General features: G+C 43.0%; 1 protein-coding gene across 4 annotated transcripts; it reads right to left on the bottom strand.

Moving 5' to 3' along the window:
- Nucleotides 1-144: 144 nt before the first annotated feature.
- SERPINE2 (serpin family E member 2) lies at nucleotides 145-23396 on the bottom strand. 4 transcript variants are annotated; one of them, XM_048955627.1, is made up of 11 exons: nucleotides 23267-23396; nucleotides 9925-10200; nucleotides 9240-9260; nucleotides 8663-8782; nucleotides 7315-7542; nucleotides 6077-6271; nucleotides 3634-3832; nucleotides 3389-3489; nucleotides 2311-2397; nucleotides 1659-1742; nucleotides 145-827 (listed from the first exon to the last, which is right to left on the bottom strand). In XM_048955627.1, exons 2-11 carry the CDS (start codon nucleotides 10178-10180, stop codon nucleotides 790-792), a joined length of 1329 nt encoding a protein of 442 aa, XP_048811584.1. In that variant the 5' UTR covers nucleotides 10181-10200; nucleotides 23267-23396; the 3' UTR covers nucleotides 145-789. The 4 variants fall into 4 exon arrangements, with proteins under 4 accessions (XP_048811584.1, XP_048811586.1, XP_048811585.1 ...); XM_048955629.1 differs by lacking the exon at nucleotides 8663-8782; XM_048955628.1 differs by lacking the exon at nucleotides 9240-9260.
- Between the last annotated feature and the right edge of the window lie 3030 nt (nucleotides 23397-26426).

Raw genomic sequence — 26426 nt, 5'->3', positions numbered from 1 at the left:
GCCATAAAAAAAAAAAAAACAACCAAAAACAACAACACACCAGAACAAGATAACCTGGCTTTTGTTTCAGAAGGAAGTTTTAAACAACAGCTTCAGTGGGGTCTGGACCCAAATTCCTTTCATCACATCCACAACTCACAGCACTGACTGTTCATAATGCGGTTTTATTTTTTTCCTTTGTACAAAAACAAATATAAAATTTAAATCCAATAGAAAGTGTATACTAGCAATCTAGCAATGACAAGTTTACATTACATTAAGACAGGACAACGCGATGTGTATCTAACATCACATTAGTTTTAAAACTCTCAGTGATACATGCACTATATAAAATAAAAACTGCTAGAACTTTTAATCTATTTCTACCAAGAACACCCAAGTATCAAGATACTCAAGGATCAGAAGTAATCTTGATAGAGGTATCTACAAATTAGACCTTTTCCACACACAAGAAACCAACATTAATAGAAATGTTTAACATTCTTTGTTAAAATCCTCTCACAAAAGCCATACATAAAATTCTTAGTAGATACAGAAAAAGCTCAAAAGTTTGTTAGCATGGGTAACCATTCAGTAGTTCAGAGAATCTTCTAGACATTTCAAAGACATACTGTAGTTTTCAATCTGTATTTTTCCCCACAAAGCCAGAACTACATTGACTCTCATTTCAAAACCTAGTCAGTGGTTAACACTAGTTCTTGAGTGAAGTCAGAGTAGCATACAAAATATTTAACAGAACAGGGGTGTGTCACATGAATCTGTTTACTTCTTGAAGAAAGTCTTCCACATTCAAGGTTTGTTTATTTGTCCCATAAACAAGATTGTACCTGAGGGAATGAAATGGAAACAAGAGTTACTGGTCTGAAAATACAGTGAAATTTTTCCATGAAAGCATGGAATCCACACAGCACAGACGAGCTGCATCATCACAGTCTTGTCTACTCTCCCCCATGTCTGTCAGCTCTGAGTAGACAGCAGAAAAGTGTATGTTTGGATAGGTAGCTGGCTCACATTTCTGGAGACACAGTTCTTCTGATGGTCTGTAGAACCAGGGGACTGCTGCCAGGAGCCTAATTCTTCCCTGCATGCTGGCAGCTGCATCTTGCTCCCCCATAACTAGCACATCTATCGTGCACAAGTCACTACAGGAAGTAGATGTCTGCTCAATAAATGTGTCTGCTCTGCTTTAAAACTCAACCCATGCTGTAGCAGACTGTGACCACTATGTACACTCAAATTAGTTCACGGTAGGCCAAGGCTACATTCCAGATTCCCGAAATCCCTATTGCTATACTTGGCCCTATCCCTATTTTACAGTCTATCAGAAAGTTGGCCCCTATTTGCTAAATTATCAGTAAAGAGAGTTATTTCCTTCCCCCTTCAGGGGAGCTATGACTTAAAAATTGTGTTCTTTCTTACCCATAAACTTGTCACACCAGTTTACAGCCAGTACTTATTCTCTGTACTGAGTTGTATTCCAAATAATACCTTTAACATTGGATTATCTTAACAGAATACTGGGAGTACATTTTAAAGAATTCTCTCTCACCCTTCCTCTGACACATACACATGGCAACAACTATCAAGTAATCTAGACTTCCCCTAGCTGGGAATTTTGTCTGTTGCAGTTTTTAAAATAAAGTACAAGTACTGCTTACCTGTAGGATTGTGCCGGATGAAGAATACAAATGGTCTGTCTACTATGAACCAAGGAGGGGATGATCTGGCTATTAAAATTGCAGCTTGCAAAAAAGACAAGGTTTCAAGTTAGGCTAAGAAAGTATCATAACACAGAAGGTACTCTATTGAAGTGAAACTTTCTGGTGTATACTAGAACTTTGCACAGGCAGAGATAAACAGCTAAAATCCACTCGATTCTTTAAAGAAGCACAAGTCACATTTTACTCCTATAGGAACCAAAAAAAAGTAAACACAACAAGGCCCACAGGAAGGTAGAAGGACATCTCCTGTCATCACATGTAAAGGATACAGCAGCTCACTCTTCTTCACCACCTGGATAGCAACAAACTTTATACTGGTGGTCAAAGCATGAGCTATTAGAAAATACTTTTCCAGAAAAGATACCTTTTTCCAGAAAAAAGTAAACCTGTTTATACTTCCTAGGACACTGATGCTCTGATCAATATTAGCAAGTGATGTTCCGAAAAAGTTGCATAAAGCCATCAAGTAATTCAACCTGAAGCACATACTTTCCTACAAAGATACTGAAGTAGGCTGTCTTTATTTAGTGATATAGTCTGTTAACCCAGTTTTCCTGACTCTGCCACTTTATCAGTAATAGTTACTTACTTGTTGCTGCAGAAGCTTTGGTTCCATCTTCACTAACTTCAATTTTCGTCTTCTGCAAAACATGAGATACATGTAGACCTTCTGTTCCTGAAAAAAAGTTTTAAAAAAAATAATTTAAAAAAATCTTGTGGCTAGCATGGCAAATATCAGAAGCTGCTGTAATTCTGCTCAGATCCTGATTCTGCTGTTAAGTACTTTGGATACAATCGCTGAACCTATAACCACAAACAAAATAAAAACTATTTACTCACTTTTCCCCATTTACTAGGCTTTGTCTCTATTGCCTGAAGAACACACTTTCATTTTTAGTTTTAATAAGGATGAGTGAGTTCAGATTCGTTTTGCTGGTGGTGGGTATTTTTCCCCCCCGTCATATTTTCACACAAATTTAAGTCACCCTCCCATTTATCTCAATGTTGAGGGTCAGGGTGGGGGAAAGCACTCAGCAAGACACTTCACTTTCACTAAAACAGGAATCTGTTCTCCAAATCAGGTAAGCAAGCACAATGCAAGCTTTTTCGTAACATCCCTGTAGGAACTTACGAAAAATTTGATGGCTATGGGGAACAGAGGTAAGATGACATTTTGTCAAGCTCACGACTCTTATGTCTACATCCTATTTTCTGATAGGAAGCATTTAGTTCTGGTTTGGTCCAGTGCACTAAGCTAGATATTTAGACTAATTGTTTCCTGCTGCTTAAGAAAATTCAAATTATTAAATACATACTTTACGGAAAATATTGCCATTATATCTTCAGTACAGATCTAAAGTATTGTTTTAAGTCCTGCCATGGATTTTAGACAATGCTTAAGACGCCCAGATTGTAACAAAATCTTAATTTGCTATGCTGACCAGCATGATTTATTGCTATAATGCAAGGCAAGAGGAAGAAAAGACACTACAGTATTCAATACAAGCAAGAAGCCATGCTTGGCTGAGTACAAGCCAGAGCTTTGCTCCAGTGCCATGGTAACACTTATCCAAGACAAAACGGACAATTACACTGGTAAAACAACACTTTATTCAGTGCCAGAAGCTACAAATAAAGACCACCAAAAATTCAGTAAAATAACTTACTTGTTATTTTTGCAAAGTTTGATTTTGACTCATCAAACATATCTGTAATACCAAGTGCTTTCAGAGGGTCCTTTAAGTCTGTTTCTGCTACTGCTGTAAATCTAATTAGAAGAAACAAAAAGAATGCATGGGTATTATGTGAGAAAGTTGCCTTAAGCACCATGTTCCTCTCCTGTCAGAGGATGTATATGCACAATGACTCCAAAACACTCCCTGAAGGAGAAACAGATGACACTGGTACTTACTTAGGCAAAATAACCTGCACTCTTTTGGCTACCATGGTTGTCATCCAGCTTCCTATTGTCTTTGTGCTGATGTGTGGAATGATAGCGGAGAGTGGCGTTGTGTTTTCCGTGGGCAAAGCAATCAGCATGCTTATCATTTCTCCGTGGTATGGCAACTCGATTATGTTATACCACAGCTCATTTGGAGTACTTGTAGTACCTAAAAAAGAATAGAGATGAGCCATAGTTCCCCACAGCCTTAAATCTGTTTTATTTTCAGAAACCTGCTGCCACTGAGTCCACCAGGACATCTTTTCCCACATCTCAAAAACTGATTCTAGCATCACAGACTGCCTGCTTTCCAGCGAGGCAGTCCTTCAAGTAGTGGTATGGGTAGAGATGCTACTTGGATAATACGAAGCATACAATATTTGTATTTGATCTGCATGTTGCTTCCCAGTCAAGTCCTATCATCTTGAACTTAAAAGCAGCTACACAAGAAATCATCAGGTCTGTATATCAGCTGGGATCTAATTCAGATCTCAGTTGTAGCAGAGCTTATTGAACACTGAGAAGCAAAGAATAAGAAAAGGAGCAGATCTTCCTTCCAAACTGAAGAGGTCTTGCGGACAAACCTTTTCCTTTAAGTGATTAAACCACCTCCTGCTGAAGTAGTCAGCTGAATTTACTTGCTTAATAGGAATCTCATTAGGAAGCAGTTTTAAGTCCTTCAAAGTAGAGGACAGCAGCCACTTTGATGTAATGGAAAAGGCCAATTGGATGAGTGAGCACACCTCCAAGTTACAGCAAGCGTTGGGAAGACTGGCTTTGAGGAGCCCTCTGTAAGTTCCCTTTGGTTACTGTGGAGTTTTTGGCATGCAACATCTTACAAGTTTTCCCTGGAACATCCTGTCAGTCTAATCACAGACAGGTTTCTGGGAAAGTTTTAGCAGTAAATAGCAGTAAATACTTTCCTTTTTCTTCATGTAAGTCTGCACTTCCCAGACCAAACTGAAAATTGAGATCTGCATTAGAAATATAATCTTACTGCAAGAACATGCAAAGCTTTGACAGAGTCTGTATTGCTTGAAAGGTAGTAGCATTACATTTATTAGGCTGTAAATGTGTTTAGCTTTGCAGTTTATCTCCTTTTAGTCTGAGAACCATTGTCATAATATGACCTAAGGATCAAAATATTGTAGCAGAAGTCTCCACAAAAAAAGCAACAAATGGTAACCCTTCCAGCCATCAAGTACTACTTTTCTAGTCTGCAGCATGCTGCCATCATTGCCACTGAAACATATGAAACAGGAGATTTCATCTTCACAATCAAGTGATGGAGTTTAAAGATGCACAAGTTGTTTAAGAAGTTTGAGAAGTCTCAACTCAGATCTTCCCTTGCTCCTTTCTAGATTAATAGCATTTCTAAACTAGGTTTATATCTACATAATTAAGTCTTTAACCAGCATCAACAGAAGAATGATAAAAGCCTTTCAGATAGACTTGCTAAAATCAGTCTCTGGTTATTAACTCCTTTCAAACTCTACAGATAAATAAGTGGGGAGCCTACTCTGGTATATACACATCCCCAAAATCACATTTAAGCAGCTAAAATATAGAATTACATGTACTCGAATGCATAGGTGATTTTCAAAGTTACAGCCTTTTACTTTAACACAAACCTATTAGTATTACCTGAACACTGCCAAGAATAAAATTAGACATTTAAATGCTCATCAGCGGGTCTTTCCTGTTTACTCTTTTGCATTTAATAGCCAGTTACATTCTCAAGCCTGTTCCTGAAAGCATACATAGCACATTAAGTTCCAGACATCAGAAGCATTGGAAAATGTTCTTTCATCAGAGCCTTAATTTTTGACCAGTACCCATACACCTACATGCTGAAGCTCTGAGGTACACTGTTAGTTGTACCAAGATACAAACATCAGCTCTGAGCTTCTCACGCAGAATTCAGGCCAAACCTACTGAACTATTTGTCCTGTGACTCAATTTGAATTTGAGGAACACGCGCTCCTCTGGCTCCTTCCGAACTGTTGATTATACAGAGATCCAATTCTTTATTATACTGTGACACAGACCAATTCTACTCCAATCTTTTATTTACAGCTCTTTAGCAGGTAAATTGCAAGTTTCTGTTGGCAGTCCTCCTTCATTCTCATCTCTTAAAAAAATTCTTCCTGCAAGGCTTAGGAAACATGCAAGGTTCTCAATTTCAGTACTTCATGTTTTTCACATTTTTGAAAAGCAGGATAAGGCAAGCACTTGGCTAGACCTAGAGCAACCTTTCATAGCAACCTCACCCATACCTTACCAGTACAAGATGCTTTCATAACCACACAGTCTCCAGTATCACAATAAGTACATCAGCACACTCTTCAATTTGAAAGAAAAGAAAAATTTTACCACTCCTTCTAGAGTATTCAGTGAGAGTTACTGAACTCACCGCAGCGGAAGATGGATAACTGGGACAACATGGGAACTTGGTAGATCTTCCCATCAGCTCCATGAAACGGCCGTTTCTTTGTGTTTTCAGGTCGAAATCGTGATTTCCATAAGCCCTTGAAGTATACAGCATTTACTAGAACCAGTCTGGTTAAACTGTCAATGTCATCTGGAGCTACAACTTGATCAATCATACCTAAAAAGAAAAAAGGTAAGTATTTGTTTTCATAACATTAGCCAGTTTTCATAAGGATAGTGAATCACATTCTGTTTTAAACCCTTTGAATGTCTGTCAGTGTGACAGCTACTCATTATTTAAGATTTGAGATCCATGCAGTCAACAGTTTTGTTTTATGGTATAAAAAGTAATCCTTTGGGATACCTAGCAAACAAGCAGCATATCTAGCTAACCAATGAACTGATGGGCCTTACCTTTTTCAGTTTGTGATCAGATCTAAGACTCAACCTAAGGAGGTCATAGCGATAATAGTTTTAACTGAAGCACTTCCCCCTTTCACACACAGCTTGTAACACTGCTATGCAAAGCTGGTGACCTGGTAGAGAAAGAATCTGACAGCCTTGTTTCACAAATGGCACATCCAACATCATTAGCAACATACTCCCAGTTTTAACTCCATGAGATACCAAGCATGTAATCAACTAGACTGTGATGTTGTTGCAAAGCACCATCTCTGCCTTCAGTACATCTAAACTTGACAAATGGACACACTTGAATCGTGAGGAGTTCAATCAAGGCAGTGTTAATTAAAAACCTTCCAAACATTACTCCTAATAACAGTGAAACATCTTGCAAAAATTTAGGGTACTAAGAGCAAAAGCTGGACTGCCCTAGAGTTTATTTTATTTTAAAGTCTGATGTACTGAGTTGCTTTCAAGCTTTTTTCCTCCTTCTTCCCCACATATCTGAGGACACTTAGCTTCAGGAGAACACTGCTTAGGTTTCCTGCAGATTAAATAAAGATTATTAACAGCAGAAGCTTTTAAGTCTCAGAGGGAACAGGCATGCACACAAATCACACAAGCACACCAGCTAGGGCACTGGGGCTACTGATCACTGGCAAACAGACTCTAAAATACACCATGCATGTCACCTTATAGATCGTTTCCAACAGCAAGCCAGTTTTCTCCCTCTCCATTTTACTCCAGCGTTCCCAATCAGATCTGAGAGATTGGAGGTCTGATGCCACTCATGCACAGAAAATACTGGCTAATACTCACCCCTTGTTTCATTCTTCACCCACTGGTTGATAGAATCACAGGCTGTATTTGGGTCCTCAAAGTCCACACTCTTGACACTGCACTGAAACACTTCTTTGTTCCTTGTAACAAAAGGCACTTCCATTTTAAAGCCACTCTTTGCAAATACTGCATTAGCAATTGTAACAATGTCTTTATTCTTTTTTGAGACTATGAGCCTGTTTATCTTCTTTAACGCTTTACCAACTCCTAGTTGGAAAGAACAGCAAGTTTAATTTAGAACAAGATGACAAACAAACAATTACTTTAGATACAACTATTAATGACATGAAAGGTCAGACATTAAAGGTGCTGGAGTAGAAAAATACCAATTCTGAGAAGGCTTCCAAAATACACATTTCTGAGTTCTCGTCTGAAGAGCGCTACTGTTTTCCAGGAAATGTACTTTCACTGATGCCTACTCCCTGTCTAGCAGTGTGCACAGAATGTGCTAGACAACACTAAGGATAAATACTGGGGTTCAATTCTTATTATGGATTATTTCCCCAGAAGATGCTGTGTCAAGCTACATGGCAATGACATGTTTTATGTGGTTCTTATACCATGTGACAAAAAAGTCCAAGGCTCAGAGCTGACAATTGCAGGTTGTCCTGAACCTCAGAGCACAGAGCTTAAGTTGCCTCACCATTCTCTCTCTCCATTTACTACAGAACAAAGGAAATCACCAAGATTTCTATATCAGGTTCAAGTCTATACTTAGGCTAGGACATAGTCCTTAAGAAAACTAGATTTGCTACAAGCATAAGTCAGTCTCTCAACATGAGCTGGTCTTTAAAGAAGAAAAAAGAAAAGCAGTATAAGCTCCAATATCTACAGTCAAGGCCTTTAGGATATGAAAGCAGCTCATACTGAGTGCTTGTTAGCTCCTTCACTGCATACAGGAGAATGCATATGGCAGCACAGAAGAACTGCTATGTTCATCACACTCAGTTCTCCGTGTTGTTACAGCTTATGAATAAGCATTTGTCTACACAGGGAAGATACTGCCAGACAAGAAACTTAATATTCAACCATTGTATTGGACAGGATACTTGAGTGGCTGTTTTCACAGCAGTTATTAGTGAGTCCCCTCCATTTCCCAATACAATTTAGCAGGAACAATTCCAGACTATTTCCCTATGTAGACAAACTTAAGAGAAGAGCTATAAAGGGAATAAATTAGTTGAGTTATTCTCTTAGTTGCATATAAGAAAACACCTCAGATGGCTTTGCTGTTTATAGCATCGTGAATGCTTTAGCATTACCGTTTGTATGAAGTTCTACATGTTCACTCTCCAATATTATGGGCAAATTCTTTTGGAGAACATACCATAACAGAGGTTCTCAAACTGTATTCTGTGGACCACTGGTGGTCCACGGAGCACTTGCTGGTGGTCCGGGGAGAGCTGGCTGGTCTCATGATGCTGGCTCTCCTCCTTGCTTCCAGCTGCTAAATTGCATTAAAAGACAGCTAAAGATAGATTAAATACTTTCCAACTATAACCTTTCCAAAGCAGTTGCTGTAGTTGCCAAAGAACTGTAAGGCATCTTGAACAAAAGCAGAGGAGGTCTATGCAAACAGACAGGTAGCATTCCATACCAAGTCTCTATAGCAAGATAGAGGCTACCTTCTGAGAAGTTTGAGAACCTCTGTGTCTCACAGAGACCATTAGAAAGTATGTAAGCCAAATAAAACCAGTTGATATAATGCATCAAAATTTTTGTGAGCACTCAACATTTGAGCATTAAGATTCTCCCAGAGTTGATTATCTCTGGAAGAGATTTCAAATCTACAACAGTAAGAGCTTAAGTTGATAAGTCGTTTTGCTGTGCTTTAAACCAAAACAGCAAAGCAAATGAAGACATGTTATACAATGATACTACTTAAGATTTTAAAATGCACTTACCTCTTGGAGGGTTTTCTGCTCCTGGAAGGAAGACAGAATGCTGGTACTAAGATGTTAACTTTTGGCAAATACACAAATACTCAGCATGCAAAGTAAAGCAGCAAGAACTTTCAGCCTACACCCGCTAGAGGGGCAGGCATTGGCAGAAGAACACAAACACAGGTGCATGCAGTGTCAGGAACAGACAAGCAGAAATGTCTGTTTCAAGGTTCCAAACAACTGTGGTTTCAAGGATCCTGATAGCAGAAACAAGTGAACAAATCTGAAGAGCAGAGTGAAAGTATCAATTATATGATTAGACTTTGCACTGATTTTAATATAAAAAGAAATATCCTACTGCCCTTTTATCTAAAGAGTCACACATTCAGGACTGTTCAGTACAGCCTCTCTGAGCAGTTTTAGGAGAGCAGTTTTTAACAATGAATAATTCTAGCCAGGGCCTTGAAATCATCAGCAAAGCTACTTACAAGCTAGTTAAACTGTATGTAGATGTCTACACTCAGATTGTCAATTAAGTACAAACACGTCCATTTTTCACTTCAGTAAACTGAGTTAACAGGTTTATGATGCAGTCTGGCAGACTTTGAAAACCATCTCAAAACAGACTATGATTCTGACCAAACATCAAAAAACCTACAGCCCTCAAAAAACCCCTCCTACCCAAAGAACCTTAGCAATCACTTACCATTTACACTATATCTCATCATAGTTGTCAACTGCTTCTTTGTCTTGCCATCAGCACCCAGCTGCAACACTCCCAGCACTGATGCGATTCCATGAGGAGAAACTACTACATTGTCCTGAGGCTTAGCTTTCACTATCTGATTGAAGACTTGGATTCCTACATCAGAGCTAAGTTCCTCCAGAGGATAAAAATTGAACTGGGAACACACGGATGTTAAAGTCCCAAGAAGAAAGAGAAGTGAGAAGTGCCAGTTCATGATTTCTGGTTGGAAATAACCTGCAAGAGAACAAGACGAGAAAAATTAAGTCAGCCTTCAAAAATAGATGTTTGGGTTTGTTTTTTTTTTATTTTTTATTTTTATTTTTTTCCAAGCTTATTTGTTTGGCAAATCTTAACTGGCAAGCTTTGCACATGCTTCATGCACCATTCAAACTTCTAACAGCAGGACTCACACCCACACCTGCATTTTAGGTGTGGGGACCTCCAGAAGCAGAGACAACCACAAAACAGCTAGATGTTAATGGCTATATAACAGGACAAAAGCCACCAGACTGGAAAACACCCACTGCCCCTCCTTCAAATTCTGTTAGCTTTATATTTCAGACAAATGGAAGCTCAGTATTCTGTTCAAACTGGCTTATCGGACAAATTATTGCTAAGTGCAGTGCTATGGCTCTCACCCAGTGTACTGATACAGATCACAGATCATTTTCTGCAGTGAACAGAAGCATATATACATATGCAAACAGACCTGTTGTGGGGATTTGCACCTGCCTAGAATAATAAAAGTGAGCTGCATAATCAGCATTTTTCATGATGAGTAACATAGGAGGAAGAGTCTCAGATTGTACAATGCAGGGTTAAGTTGGGATTTTTGCTTGTATTTATCCATGTATGCAAATTTAGCAGCTATTAATGCAGAAAGAAGATCTATTCAGAATGGGGCCAATCTTCACCTTCGGAGCTCAATACCTAACAAAACAGCACTGTTACTCCCACAATGCCATAGAAATTGAGGCACAGGCAGCAGCAGCAATTTGTTCAGGACCTCTCAGCATCTGATTAGAGAACCAAGCCCAAATCCTAAACACACTAGGTAATGTTTACCTACTAGGTTTGATTTCCTCTTCATGGATATGTATTCAACCCCATTTAGTTAGGGCAAAAAAATTACTTAAAGCAATAGTCATGCAGTAATCTTTTCCACAAAATCAGGCTCTCTCACTAATCTTTGAGAAGTTCAGTCACAGCATAAAGTTAAGCACATGGGCGTCCATTTTCAAGCCAGCAAGTGAGCCAGCAGCAATTGAGTGTGCTGAGATGCTATTCTTCCAGATGCACTGACAAGCCAAGGGGCAACCCAGAGCTCACTGAGGGCTAAAAAAGCTGCAGAAAGTATACACAACTGACTCAAATATCATCTGCATACCACTTGCAAAAGATAAAAATAAGCCTCTCCTCCCCTTGAGCCTTCTGATAATCATCACACTTTCTCTTCTGGCTTAAGCCACCCCAGAGCAGGAGGCCAGCAGCAGTTCATTACCCAGCTGAGAGCACTGCACGGTTTCCACAGCCTGCCTCCCACTCTCGAGCAGCAGGGAGCACAATGCAGCAGGGAGCTCTGCCATGGCAGCCTACCTACGCTGCAAGCTCATGCCACACCAGAGTGCCTGGTTACCAGAAAACCAGCTGGTGTTTCTATAGATTCACTTAATCATCTTTTAATAGCATGTACTTTCACTGTGCTAAAAGGGTTGAAGGCATCAAATACAGCATTTCCACTTTCTTCTGCACCGCTTCAGGGGAGGCACTCCACTTACTCAAGCTTGCTCCTACAGCACAGAGTAACTCAAATGCTGACCAAACAGGAGCAGAGCTGAGCCATGTCTCTCCCACAGCCCAACAGCGATGGTATCACTGTCACCAGAGGAGCCAGTCTGACCAATTTAAGTCAATTAAGAAAAAGTAAGGAGGACAGGTTAACAGCCTGTCCTCTAATTAGGTCTGTCCCATCAACTTCTAATCCTCCTCTATCCCCCAAGTGCTTTGGGAGTCACAGAGGTACAGTTCCTTCCAAAGGAGTCCCATACCAGCCACTGACTGACAATACACAACTTACTCTGACCTGGATTTGAGCAGCTGCAGCAGATAAGATGCACAGGAAGAAAATTCAAGTACAACCCGGCCCCAAAGCAGCCTGCCCAGTCACCTCCTAGGCCTGTTCTGGGCTTCTTCACTGCTGGAGCAGGAAGACACCATTGGCAGAGCCAGCAGTGTGACATGGAAAAGGAATTTGTACTTTTTTCTCATGTTTTAAGGAGAATACTCTTCATAATTATTTGATACTGATACTTACAACTCACCTGTCACCACTGTTTGGTTTTCTCTCTCTCCAAGCAGCAAGTACACTAAAACAGCAGTGCTGCCTTGCATGAAGTACTATCTCAGAACTCAGAAGGCAGGTTTGAGTTTTAAGGATTTCAATACCATGCTGACCATCTTTTCCCTACCAGAAACTCAACTGGTATTTTAAGCAAATATCCTTAACCCCAGTATTAATCAGACTTTTATCCTTACCCAGTATCTTGGCAAAAAAAGATAAATCTATTACAGATCCTTAGAGCATACCTCCCCTTGAGGCCTTACATTGCAGAGCATGCTACAAGGGCAAAGAACAACGATACAGCTATGAAACTAAGCTGTTTTATTGTCATTTATGTACTGCATCTGCACAAGCCTGGTTAAAGTCAGACACATCTTTCCTCTGCCTTTAAGCTAACACAGTACATTGTGGGTCCCATGTTTTTTTTTTTAATTTCACTGATGAAAGCCCTGGCCAGATTCAGGAATGGCAGACACCAGCAGCCATGTATTTTTCCTCAGAGAACATGTGAAGAGTAACATCCCTGTCTGAATAACATGACTGCTTCTGAGGCAAAAATGAAATCCAGCAGCTGCAGCCAAGCACAAAAGCCACAGCCTCCTGTGCCTGGCTTCCCCAGACACTACTGGGCTCACCCAATCTCTCTCTCCTTCTATGCCATTAGGGAAGGTCACTCTCTGTTTGAGAGCAGTTTCTAGTAGACACCTAATAAATAAGTGAAACCAAGTCCTGCAGTATTCCAAGCACAGGAAAAACTAAAAGCACTTTTCAGTATTACTTATAGAGCAGTTGATTCTTGGCTCTGCTATGCCCATTGCGTGGCCTAACCAGCTCATGGGGGAGCTAATTTCATCTTAGAGCAAAAACAGCATTCATATGTTATTAATGCTCCTCAGATGGATTTTAGTATATTTAACTTTCATGCAGTTCAGTAACAAGAAATTTACATATCCTGAAAGAAAGAACCAGCTTAACCACAGTGCAAGGAGAAAAAAGCCAGAGAGGATGTAGGATGTGTAGGATGAAAACAGTTGACCTGCCGTACAGAATATCTACAAGCTTTCAACAAGCTTTCATCACTGAATCTAAAAAACTTGGCAACAGCTAAATCAGAATTTAGGTCTTGCCCATGACAAGATTGTTTTGGTGTTTGTTTTATGGGTTCTCTTGGTGGCATGGGATATCTCCAACAATATGATGCCTTTGGAAAAAAGATGAAGAAGCTTTTTGGGACCTTGGTTTTAGAAACTATTCTCAATCCTATGAGATAGTGAGAAAGCTGATGCATTAGTGAGATTGCATTGCAATCCGTATGGACAACACTAGAGTGCCAGGTCTTCAGAGCCATAAGTCCCTTGTGGCTTTTCTGCTTTAACAGAAGGCATGTGGTGCTGAGAGGGAGGGTACATGCTAGCTGGGGGTATGATTAGTTCTATATGTAGCCTGTGGCATGTGGTAAAACACAAGGACTTCAGTTGGACTCAGTGATCCTTATGGGTCCCTTCCAACTTGAGATATTCCGTGACTATGTGAATACCAGCAACTCTGTTGCTTCACCTCCCTTACCAAGGAGCACAACCCTGAGTTCTGTATGCCATGCTAAATGCAGAGTTACTGCCCAAATCAGACCACCAAGCCTAGTTTAAGGCACCGTATATTTTCAGACAAGCAGTTCAGTTGGGTAGACAGTTATCAGTAAGGAGGAAGAAGAACACCACTATGTGTCATATCTGTCATAGAGTAATGCAAAGCTACCAGTGCAGATGAGATGTCTTCAGGCTACCAGTCCCTGAAGAAACACAGCCTCTAGCCCATAATGCACTCAACTCTCACTAGGCTCGACCATTTAGATCATCCATGTAACACACAGTTGAAGATTTTGGCTGAAGCATTTACATCAGTAAAGAATACGATGCTTCCAGCCTGCACTCACAGAATGCTTTGTGCAAAAGTACATTAATAGACTGTTTCATGTGAGTACAGAAAAGCATTTGGTGGAGCTGAGAGTTACATAGTCAGCCCTTAGCACGAAAAGCCACTGAGTGTGAAGACCCTCCTACAGGAATTAGGTTATGAAGGACTCCATCTTCAGACAGCCAGAATGGGTTGTTGCTGATATGTACACAGATTGCTAGTGCTAGTGTAGCATACACAGTGCTGCAACTACAGCACTAAGTGCAACAGCATGTTAGAATCCTACATGACATCTTAAAGCATTTATTTTGAGCCTTCACTTCAGCAGCAATAAAATAACCCACCAGGCTCCTCTCAGCTGCAAGCTGGATTCTGCAGTTTCTTAAAAACTTACCAGGCAAAAAGAAGTTTAGACACTGGACTTCATTTCTGTGAATAGCTGAAATTAAAATAGCAGCTAAAGATAAATTAGTGCCCCAAAAAAGCAGCCTTTCAACACTACAGATTTCACTGTATTGAGCCCCAAATAGCTCGAACTCCACCTGGACCAAACATCTGGGGGCTTCTCAATACCCGAGGTGTTGATGTCTCCTTGTCAGTGCCATCTGTACTACTAATTTTAAAAGTCTCATTTCAGCTGCAATGTGAGCAGAAAGAGTAGCTTCACTTGCTGCATTTAACATACTCTCTCCAGCAGGACTGAATAAGTACTCAACCAAATTTATTAACAGCCTTTTAAAGAGCTAGCTAAGCATACAGGAATTGTTTCTCCAAAGCAACAAGACCACTCTGATTGCAGTGGGAAGGTCACACGCCAGGTCTTGTTTTTCAGGAGATGCACACTTGGCAGCACATTGGGAAACTCAAGCTTTCACTCTCCCCCTTGCAGGTGTTTGCAACTCCTCTTCTGCTTAAGCCTTTTATCTCAAAGCCTTTAACTTTGAGAGTCCTCTCCTAATATGCTGCGGGCCACTCCTAAATATGCTTTTGGATTCAGAACAGCAGGACCCACATCCTGAATGGAGGCAAGTTCAGAAATAGCATCGTTCACAGCACACAACAGACAAGCCAAACCAGAAACATTCCATCTTCCTGCAAGTTTTCTGATACCTCCTGAAGTTTGGCTCTCTCCTGTTTAAACTCTTTATAGTGCTAGCTGCTTCGGGGAGGGAGGGGAAGAAAAATGCAAAAAGCACCACGGCCCCCCACATACATATAAAAATAAAAACCACAATGTCTCAGCATGTTAAGTAACAAAAAAAAAAAAAAAAAGCACAAAACAGATGTTTATTACTCAGCACCTAGGAGGCTTAATACATGCACAGCTTTACAAAGGAGGGATGATTCCTAGTTTTTAAACACTTTTAAACAGTTCAATACTTACATTGCTCCAAAAATGAGCAAGTTACTGACAACACCGAGATAAGCACGCCTTGTACACTGAAATAAGCTGGAAGGCTTCGTTGTTTTTTTTAAAGACACATTTTGCATGTTAAGATATTGGATTGACTTCAGGTGCTACAGTTCCCTTTGCATTTGCACAAAGTTGACAGCGCTGGTTCTGAGACTCCTGAACTTCATCTTTCTCTGCAATTTCTAATTCTCCCAGTTCATTTGTCCATTTGTGTTTCAAAATGGATCGTCTCCATCTGGAAAGCCTCCCTCCTAGCTTCATCCAACCCAGCTCCTCTGCCAAGGGGGAATTTCCCAGTGGAGCTCCAACTTGTAAAACTGGCTGGCCCCAGATATGAACCATCTCTTTGTCCAAGCAGAGTTCCCACATGAACATAAAGATTTAATGACTCTCCATGAAAGTCCTGACCAATGCTTCCTGGGAGTTTCAGTTTAGCAGGAAGGACAAACAGACAAGCTTTACTTCAAGATTTCCAAAAGCTCATAGCTAGCATCTCCAGGATTTCATAAACCAGACAGATGCTTGTGAGAAAAAAAAAAAAAAAAAAAAGTCTTCTACAACATTTACATTGCAGTGCTTCGCAAAAACCACATTTCACATGGTACAGTAAATTCAGGAAGATAGCTTTTGACCTCACCATTCAGTTATAACCATACCACAGCCACACTGCTCAATTTCAAGAGCACAGGCAGGTATCTCTGTAGAATTTGCTTTTACTTCTATTTACATACTGATGAAAAAAGCCTACTTGAGCCTAACTTCATGAAGCAAACACTATTCCCTGACAGTACAAGGCAGAGGGCTTACTGAGATGAGTCTGGAATTTGCAACACTGCCACAACTTTCAAAATCTACCTGCATTCTCTCATTACAACACATTCATAGCATTATTGAGGCTGGAAAAGACTGCCAGGATTACCCAGCCCAGCCATCCACCTACCACCAACACTGCCCACTAAAATGCATCCCTCAGCACCACATCTACACACTTCTTGAGCACCTCCAGGAATGGCACCACCATTCTTTGGGCAGCCTGTACTAAGTTTCTACATGGTACTTTCATATAGAAAGATGAAACTCCACAGCCTTCTCTAAGGGCCACTGTCAAGTTTTACAGAATCAAGAGGACTAAACAGAATTGTTTTTAATTTACTGGTGTCCCTTTATTAAAGAAGTGGTTTTGTTGATCTCAAGTTCTTTATGCAACACTGCTATTTTACCATAATGAAGAAACAGCATGGGATAGGCAGCCCATCATGACTAACGCTGCAGAACCAGTTTTCTAAAAACCACACAGCTCAGTACTGTTTCACAACATGGCAGCTAGGCTGCAACCCACCACTTTGGATTTATCCCAGTAGAGAGACTGACGGTTTAGCAATTGAAGTATTTGCCTACAACTTAACAGCAGGTTCATAACCCAGGTTTCCCCTTGAGTTTTTGTAGAAGAAAGGCCTCATGGAACCACAGCTCCTACATTTACTGTACATTAATAACACTTGCCATGCAAGCACAGGCTCATTAAGAGCCCAAGGCAAACCTACAGGTCTGTAAGTTCCCATTAATAAGGTACAGGTTATCTACTCTTTGATAATGGGCTGTGCAAGTACAGATTCATTGAGCAACTCCACAAGATTTAGGACTAACAATGGCTGGTATCTTACCAAGTTGGTTTTCTCACCACCACCATCACCAAGTTAACTCTTACTGCTACCATAGCATGGGGACCTTCTCCTCCTTGAAGAGCAGTGAAGGGAAACCAAGTACTCTTATTCATTTCCACTTGCTACAGGGATTCCTCTGACATCAGGATTCGCTCCCCCCTCTACAATCCCATGCAACAAACTGAAATCTGCATCTTCACTCACGGTAATTTTTAATCTGCTGGCCAGTGACAGGTGCCCTGCCTCCTGCACAGACCAGAAGGAGCAAAAAGCCTGGGTGAGAGCAGCGCCACAGCCACCGAGAGCACCTACAGCTGACTGACCATTGAGAGCTCCCCAGTTCTTCAGGCTTACAATACTAACACCAATCATTTTTTACCTACCTAACAGCATCATAACAACCCTAGTTCTTCTCATCCCACATTGTACAGTTAGGTCTCTTGTTTTACAGCACAACTGGAAATAGCATTTTCTGTGTAGCAGTAATACTTCCATACCCCTGGGAGTATGAGAGATGACATGACAGGACACGAGGCCATGTGCCATCTAGCTGAAGCATATGCACACAGTAACAGATACATCCAAGTGGTGACATGACTGGATTTCAGCCTTCCAAGGGGACTTTAAAAGAGGAAAAAACAAAAAAAAACAACAACAGCAAATACTTGAAATAATGCAGATAGTTTTAAGTCTTTTTTTGCCCTCCTACAAGAGGTATAACCATGGTAATAATAGTGTTAGTAGTTGTATACAATTACATATTTGTATTTTATTTCACCATAAAAGTAAACTGGAACAACTCCAGATTTCTCTGTTTGTCCTAAGAACCCTTGTAAGATCACTTACAAGCATATAACCAAGACCTCAACCATGGAGGCCTTTGTATCCAGGGAAAGCTACAGTAATCCCCACAAAATGCTTCGAGAGAAAACACTGTCCTATTTTACAGTGCTTGCTGTACAACTGGACAGTGACAGCAGACAAGCCTTTTATTTACTAATCATCTTCTACAGTGTTTGTGATCAAATGAATTTATAAACCTTATTTATTACCTGGTATGCCAGTTTGGAACATAATTCTTAAAGTGTAACTTAACCAGAGATGAAAGTTCTTAAAATTAAAAAGCTGATTGATTACTTAAACCTAGGACAGCTTCACAGAAACATCAATTAATAGCTTCCATTAGCCATTTCTCAGCTATTTCAGAACTAGCTTAAAGTTACCATAGCCTTAAGGCCGCACAAAAATGACAGGGATATCTACATTTTTCTCTGCAGCACTCAGATTAACTTATACTCATCGTTTCCCCCTCCTTAGCTTCAGAAGCAGCACCACCAAGTAACAGGCATCAGGAATCACTGGTGCTGTAAGGCTGTGGGGATTCACATCTTGTAAGGACACAGAACGAGGCACCATGCCAGGAGCCCCAACCATGCTCCTCAGTCATGTGCAGGACGACCGACATTAACCAGTTAATGAGAACCAAAAACTATCCAGAAGAATATACTTGCAAAAACATGTTTTTTTCATTAATCTGACCTCACTTCTGATTAATCCCACTGGCTTCACTACAGTTTCTGGAAAGGCAAGACCCAAACTTCCGCAGAAGAAAAGAATCAGATATGAACTATGCACGAGAGCCCTGCCAGAACAGACCACGACCTGCTATGTTAAATGCCTGATTCAGTTCAGACTAGGAGCTCGTAGGCTGGGCTGTGAACTTCGCTCACAGAAGCCTCCACACAGCCCATCGCTATTTCTGCAATGCAGATGACAAACCTCAGCAGAGGAAGTAGGCAATTAGCTGGGACAAGCAGCCTCTTAAACCGAGCTGCCAGAGCAGCTGGAGGCCTCAGGCTTGCTCCATTGCTGAGAAAGCTACATAAGATACACAAGCTACTCCTCCAATATGAAGGTATACAGCGAGGCTGAGACATAACTAGAGAAACTTCTATATATATTTAGATAGCCTCTTCACATTCTTTAACAAGCAATGGAAGAAAAACCACTGTTTTCCTCTTAGTTTTGTACCTTTAACATGTCAGAGCCAAGGAAAAGCCTCCCCTCTCCTATTCTAAAACAGCAAAACTAGGAAAAACTGAAGTCCTACCATTTTGGCCAGGCACTTGCAGTTCATACCAGGTGACAGTTGTCTCACAAGCAGTGAGGACCATCAGTAAGCAGAACAATAATGTTCTTCTGCAGGAATAGTGTCCCAAGTTGTTAACTAAGAAAAGAATTTAAGGAGACAACAAAGCTTGGCCAAAGCTACATGAACCCCTATCATCTGCACATCAGTTGACCTAAGAGATTCTGATGGATGAGCATCTCTCAATACTGCTTCTGGAGACCCCTGTGCAACTTACTGCAGCTCACAGCCACTGCTGAGCAATACTTCTCACAACCCAACAGCTCGTAACTGCATGCTGAGCCCACTGCACGCACACCACCTTTAGTAGGACCTTCAACTCACAACTCACTGGCAATCCAATGTGGCGCCCCCTCCATAGCTGTTCTGATGAGGACAAGATGGGAAAACCCAATTCAAAGCCAAGGAGGAGAGAGAACAGGAGGCTGCCTGAAGCTCATGGTTTAAACCAATTGCTGACCACAGTCAGCAAGACAGATTTCTACCTTCAGGATACCTATTTAGATGAGGAATATCCTTTCATACTTAAACCAACCTGTGGCATATTTATCAGATACCAGCATAAGCTACCAGCTAGTTTCACCCTGGAAATACAAACCAAAGCATCTCTCTGGCTATTCAAGGTGAACAGTGGACCACTGTTGCCAAGTATTTCCAAGATTCGTGCGCTTTCACACATATTGCTGAGAAGAGGTGCTAAAGGATCATGCATTTCAGCTGGCGTTTATGTGCCTGAAGGCCAGAACAACCAACTCCAGAAACTATGTCTCAGATCAGCATTTTCACATCCTCTTCCAGTGCATGATCCGCAGGCTCCCACTTCAGCAGTGAGCCCAGGAGCTGGTACAAGTATTCATGTAGTTGAGCTTGTAGTACCAACATGGTTCACACAAGAAGACAGGAAGAAGCAGAGCATCGGACATCTTTCTTCCAGAACACATCAGCCTGAGCATTTGTACAGCTACAGCTGTGAAATGGAATCACCTGTGTTCTTCATCTTTGTTTCCTTCCACCCCATCACTTTAACCATGACAGAGGGGATTCATCTGAACATAGATCTGGTTGAATGTTTTCAGCCTGGTCACAATTCCATATCTACAAACTATTCACTTTAAGGTAACTTACTATATTTTCAAGATTCTCTAACTTACTGTGTTAACCTTTAACCTTCTTGGTAGAAGAGAAGCTATTCCATGCTGCCTACCCTCCACAGCAGGAACGGAGGTGGCAATTCTTAATATCACCCTGCTTACTCACGAGTTGTTTATGGTTAATACAGGTACATTGATTTACACTGTACTTAAACATTAGTACTTTGCTATAAAATATGATTTGTAAGTATGCTACAGGTCATTAGTAGGATGCCCAGAGGCATGCAAAGATGACTGTATTCAGCAGCACTTTACAGATTAGCAATGATTCATCCATCTTTTCCCTGTCTTCCCACGTGTAAAGTTCCTCAGCTCTGGAGAGTGGCAGAAGGCAGCTAATAGACCAACCAAGTGTCTGGTTCATTAGGGCAATTTCCCCGATTAATATTATGAAAAACATCCTTCTCATGCACAGTCGTGATTAAGCAATTCAAGCTGCTCAGACAACCCTGATTTCACTTTCAAAAAAAAAAAATTAAAAAAAAAAAATCAAGAAAGCTTTCACAGAGCCTCACTTTCTTCAACCACAAACTCTGCAGTTGCCTGGCAAAGATCAAAAGCTGTGCCCAGCTGCACAAGCCCAGCAGACAGAGCACACCTTCCTCCAACAGAAATCCAGCCCAAGATCCCCCCAAATGGCTCCCTTACTGCAGAAGTATGCAATCTACATACATCTCCATTTTAAATCCTAGCAATGAGGTGAGGGAGGTATTCTGATCCACCTATATATGCATGCACACACTAATCTAGTTGGGAAAAATGCAACACCCTGGCTTTGCTCTTGGCTGTTTCCCTGCTTGGCAGTATGCTTGTTAAGGAGCTTTAGGACTAGAACGGATTTCTGGTGGCACAGCGTAGAGACCTGCACTGAAGGTCCGTATGGCTCCAAGATGTGCTTGCTTCCCTGTTGTCAATGACAACACCAAACAGGAGCTTCAGCACTTATGCGCACCTTTAAACAAAACCCACTGCAGATTCTTGCTTATTTTGGGACTGATGTGCGTTTATTCCCTCTCCTGTGAGCTATCACAGGCAGTTTTGCAGTGATGCACACATCACCACTTCCTGCAGCAGTCTCTGTAACACCCAGACACAGGTAGCAGCAGTAACTTCCAGATACAGCTTCTCAGCATCTTACGAGCACAGGCAAAACTTGCTGACAGCTCATCCGGCACACAACATGCCCGCAATCCTAAAGGCACCACAGCCTGGTAGTCATTGCACAAAGTTCACATCTGTGCCAAACAGCTGCTGCTCTCACAGCTTTAGTCACACACCACAAAGCACCAAAACTCCACGCTAGCACACCTTACACCTATTTGAACTCATCTGCCCAATCACCCTGCTCTTCTATTGCACCGGTTGTCACCTTGCGCACTTCCAGGACTCAGCAGATCACCCCACGGGTGCACAGCTGCTTCTCACACTGTGGCTTCTCCCACTTCCAAGGTGTGCAGCGGTGCTGCTGCCCACACCTACACGCGCTTTATGAACAGGCACGGTGAGGGCTGGTTCCTAATGAATTCCTGCGAGGAGCAGGGAGTAAGACGTCAGTAAGCACTCACACATGAGAAAGGCAGGGGAGAGGAGGAAGTCATTTTTCAGCGCAGTTTAAGAGTCAGCCTCCCAGGTTTCTCTTTCAGGAAGTTGCCCAAGAATGCAATTAAAACCACAAGAACTAAACCATGTTTCAGAAAGACATGCAGGCATGGGAAAAGGAGGGGGAGGGTAGGGGGAGCGCCTGTTCAAGGCATCTAATGCACAGGCAGGTATTCATGGGTTTTAAAAGAAAAATCCAGCATTTGGGTTTAACCTGTTAGCACACCGGTGGTCTCTCCAAAAGGTTTTTCTTCTACATGAAAACCCTATCGCACATCACAGCACAGAATCGAGGCAACGAGCACCATTTTAAACGGAGAGAAAAGGCTCTCCAGCACCGTGCTTTCTGCTCCAAGACCCCCCCGAGCCGGGCTCACCCGGCACAGCTCCTCCTCACACAGGGCAGGGCGAGGAGCTCCAGCCCAGCTCACAGCTGGTGCCACCGGCATCACCTCAGCCCCGTGCCACTAACAGGAATTCGCCCACCCCTTCGTACCCCAACCGCAGCGGATACGCATCTTTCTCCCACACTTCTCCGTCGGTTTGTATCACAGGAAGCCTTCAGCTGCCAGCACAGCTCCGAGCCGCTCTCCCAGCAGCAGGACGGCAGCTCCGGGCACAGCGGGGCTCCGGGCAGCCGCCGCGCGGTTCGGGCCGGGAGGGCACTGCCCCGCTCCGCGAGGAACTGGGGCGGCCCCGGGCACACCGGGCTCGGCTCAACGGCGCTGCTGAGCGCGGAGCTCAGCCGGGCTCCGCTCCCTGCCCGCACGAGCAGCGGGACAGGCACGGAAACTCCTCGCTCGCACCGAACGAACGGCCCCGGATGGCGCCCACGGCAGCGCGGCGTCCACGCAGCTGCAGCGGGAAATTTATGCACGCAGTCACCGGAGAAGCGGCGCCGAGCCCCGGCTGTGAGCAGCGCGTGGAGAAACTCCGCTCCCCCCGCACACAGCCGCCCTCTCCCCGCGCCACCCGGCGTCCAGCGGCACCCCCAGCCCTCCTTCCGCCGGGGCAGCGCTAACGGCCCCGCTGCGCTCCGCTCGGGCCCGGCCTCGGCCCCGCGCTCACCTCCTTCGAAGCTCCCAGCCCTCTCCCGTCGCGGCCGCCCGTACGCAGCGCCGGTCGCTCAGAGCGCGGCGGCGCCCGGTGTTTATAGGGCCCGCGGCCCGCCCCGCCCCGCCCGCCTCTCCGCCTCGGGGCAGAGCCGCCCGCGGAGCGCGTGGGGAAGTGCCGCCCGGCCCTGCGCCGCTCCGCCGGGCTGCGAGGGGAGCGGTGTGGCCTGCGCGGCCCCGGCGCCCGTGGCAGCGGGGCAGCGTAGGGCTCCGTGGCGGCACGGCCGGCTGCGTGACCTCGCCACGGGCTCTGCCCCGCTGCAGGATAGCAGGAGGCTCCCAAAGGGCCCCGTAGCGATACCATCGCCTCACGACGTCCCTTCCTGGCTTTTCAGCCAGGAGGCAGCTTGATGAGGCAGAAGCCTTGTCTTGGGAAAGCACATGTGAATCTTAATCGGTCTGATAGCCGCAGGCTCCTCAGCTGACAGCGAAAGTTGGAATTTCCACCGTTCATACCAAACTGTGCTGTTGTCAATCCCAAAGGAACAGGAGATCCATTGGTCTGACGGAGTACAACACTTTCTTGTTAAGTCATCCTTTCTGAGCTCGTTCTCCAAAAAATTTCACATGCACAGCACAGTCCAGCTTTGAAGAAACAGGACAAGTATGTAATAAACCACATTTTTTCCCTCAGGAGTTTGGACTCCTCAGCACGAAGGAAAAAAACATCTCCTGGCATGAGCTGCAGCAGCAGCATTTGGCGGTGTTTGAGTTTCCCAGTACCTGGTGTCCATCGAGATGGCCATGGAGAGCCCTCGCACAGTGCAGAATGCTGGCAGGCAGGACAGGGAAGGCAGGCAGGATGGGGAGGTGGCCAGGAACTTTGCCACAGGGAGGGGAACTTGGGACAAGGCCCTGGCACGAGCAGGCAGGCTGTCCAGGAATGCTTTCTTCACAGGCAGTGCCATCAGAGATGGATGTTTCTTAGGCTTTTAATATAGCAGTCACTTGCCATTTACTAATTAACTCCTTTTTGCTGTTTTCATTTTAAAATGTCCCCTTTTTCTTCTTCCAAAGTGCTTCATTTCTGCAAGATGTTCCCTCCTGAGCTGAGTCGTGCTGAATTTCAAGAAGAAAACAAACAGTGAAAAAGCCCATTTGCATGATGATTATACTTTTAGCAGGAGTGACCTCTGAGTATCCATATTCTCCCATGGACAAACAGAGAAAGCTATGTACTGTGTCACATGTCTTACTTGACTGCTTAACATCATGTTGACCATATGGAGAAATGTTACTGAGTGGTCTGAGGAACCGTTTGGTACAATCTGGCTTATAGAATGGAAGAAGAAGAGCCAACTCATGACAAGCCAGCTGCCCCATTCTGGGGCAAGAATCCTGGCTTCAATAGGAAGGGCTGAAGACCTAAGCCAACATCCAACCCACAGATAGTCTCTGGGTCCAAATACAGAACTTCAGGTGCAATCTTCACTATCTGTCTTCAACAGAAACAGGAAATCAGTAAGGGAAGTTGCATTTCACACAAATTAGCATGAACTAAGTTCAGTTTTGCTTGCACTCGCTTTGGACAGCATGGTTCTTACCTGGTAAAGCTCTGGAGCTGAACAGTTACAGCTACAAGGCAATGCTATCCCTCTGCTTTCTGGTTGCCACAGTAGCCCACACCTGGATATTGAAGTAGCCCTGGGCAATCACCTCTCACGTGAGTTTAAGTGATCAAAGTGTGCTCAGGAAACAGAGACATCATACATAGGTGGCTGGATGTGGAAATTTGAGCATCAGGCAAAAGAAGTTGCATCCAAACAGGTTTTAGGTGAAGCTGCATGAGGTGGGTGCAGCACGTGTAAGTCACCAGAAGGGAAGCAGTACTGACCTCTCCATCCTGGGGGCTGTGAGAACCACTGGGGCTCTTTCTCCGCTGCTTGCCAGACCCTCGTGTGACCCACCTCATCTTGATGGGAAAAAACACACATAACACTGAGCTTTTTTACTGGAACCATTCTCTGAAGGAGCTTTCTGAGGGCCTGATGGGTGCTGGAGGCACTGCAGTGACAAAATGTCCGGGCCTATCCACTGCCTGTCCACCAGCAGTGAGGCTGGCTTAAACTGCTCTAGAGACTTCAGTGCAGGAGGCACTGCAAGATCTGACTCAGATTCCTTTATGTATGTGCACGTGGGCTACAATCTGTTGCTACTGGAATTCATTTCATAAGTAAGTACCTATGCACAGAGATTAAAGATGCGCACATGAAAGCAAAATTCACTGACGAGTCGCATGTGCTGTGAGGCTCCGCTTGAAAGCACATAGGCTTGTCTGATGTTATCCCACCTTAGGAAGGGCAGATTTCAAGCCGTGCACAGTCTCTACTGAGGATACAGGAAATCTCATCCATTTTTTCCACTTGAAGCAAAACATCTCTCCCCACAGAGGGAAATGTTACTGTCGCCCTGTATGATTTAGACTTTTAGAGGAAGCTGACAGACAGAAAGTCATGGTGAAGCAGAAAAACTGATTCCAACACAAACAAGCCTAAGCTTCACAAAATAGGCTGTAGTTTTAACAGCCAGCTTAGGAGAAGACTAAGGCAGAGGCCCTTAATGAAAACTACCTTCTTTTCAGGCCAAAAATTTTAGAGCACCTCTTTTCAAGCAGATCAGATATATTAAAAGTAAAAGAAATTTTCCACACATGTTCTATAAAGCCAAGACTAAAAAATTATGGTGAAAGTGATAAGCCCATAGAATTTATTGTTTCTTGTATGGTTTTGACAGCCTGCCAACAGAATGGTGCTGCTATATGGAGAGTAGAAGAAATGACATTTTCTTTGCTTTAGATTGTTATAAAATTTTCAGTGCTTTACAAGCCCCCAGATGGTTTTTATGACCCCTGTGGGGTTGCAATGTATTGACTGAGGAACACTGATTTATATAGCAAAATCCACTCTCATTGTTGGTAAAAATTACTGCTTTGTATGTGTGTATATACAGTGGCTGAATATAAATTAAAGCCCAACAAATAATGAGATCTGAGGCAAAGTCCACCACCTGGTGGTACATTAACTTGGATGAAATTTCCTTAATTTTACACAGGTGTAAATCAATGGGATATTTGGCCCTATATCTCTTAGGTGAGCACTGGATTGAGGACCAGAAAG

The sequence above is a fragment of the Lagopus muta genome, chromosome 9 (genome assembly GCF_023343835.1).
Source record: "Lagopus muta isolate bLagMut1 chromosome 9, bLagMut1 primary, whole genome shotgun sequence".
In the NCBI taxonomy this organism is placed as follows: domain Eukaryota; kingdom Metazoa; phylum Chordata; class Aves; order Galliformes; family Phasianidae; genus Lagopus; species Lagopus muta.
This window is presented reverse-complemented; position numbering and strand designations above follow the sequence as displayed.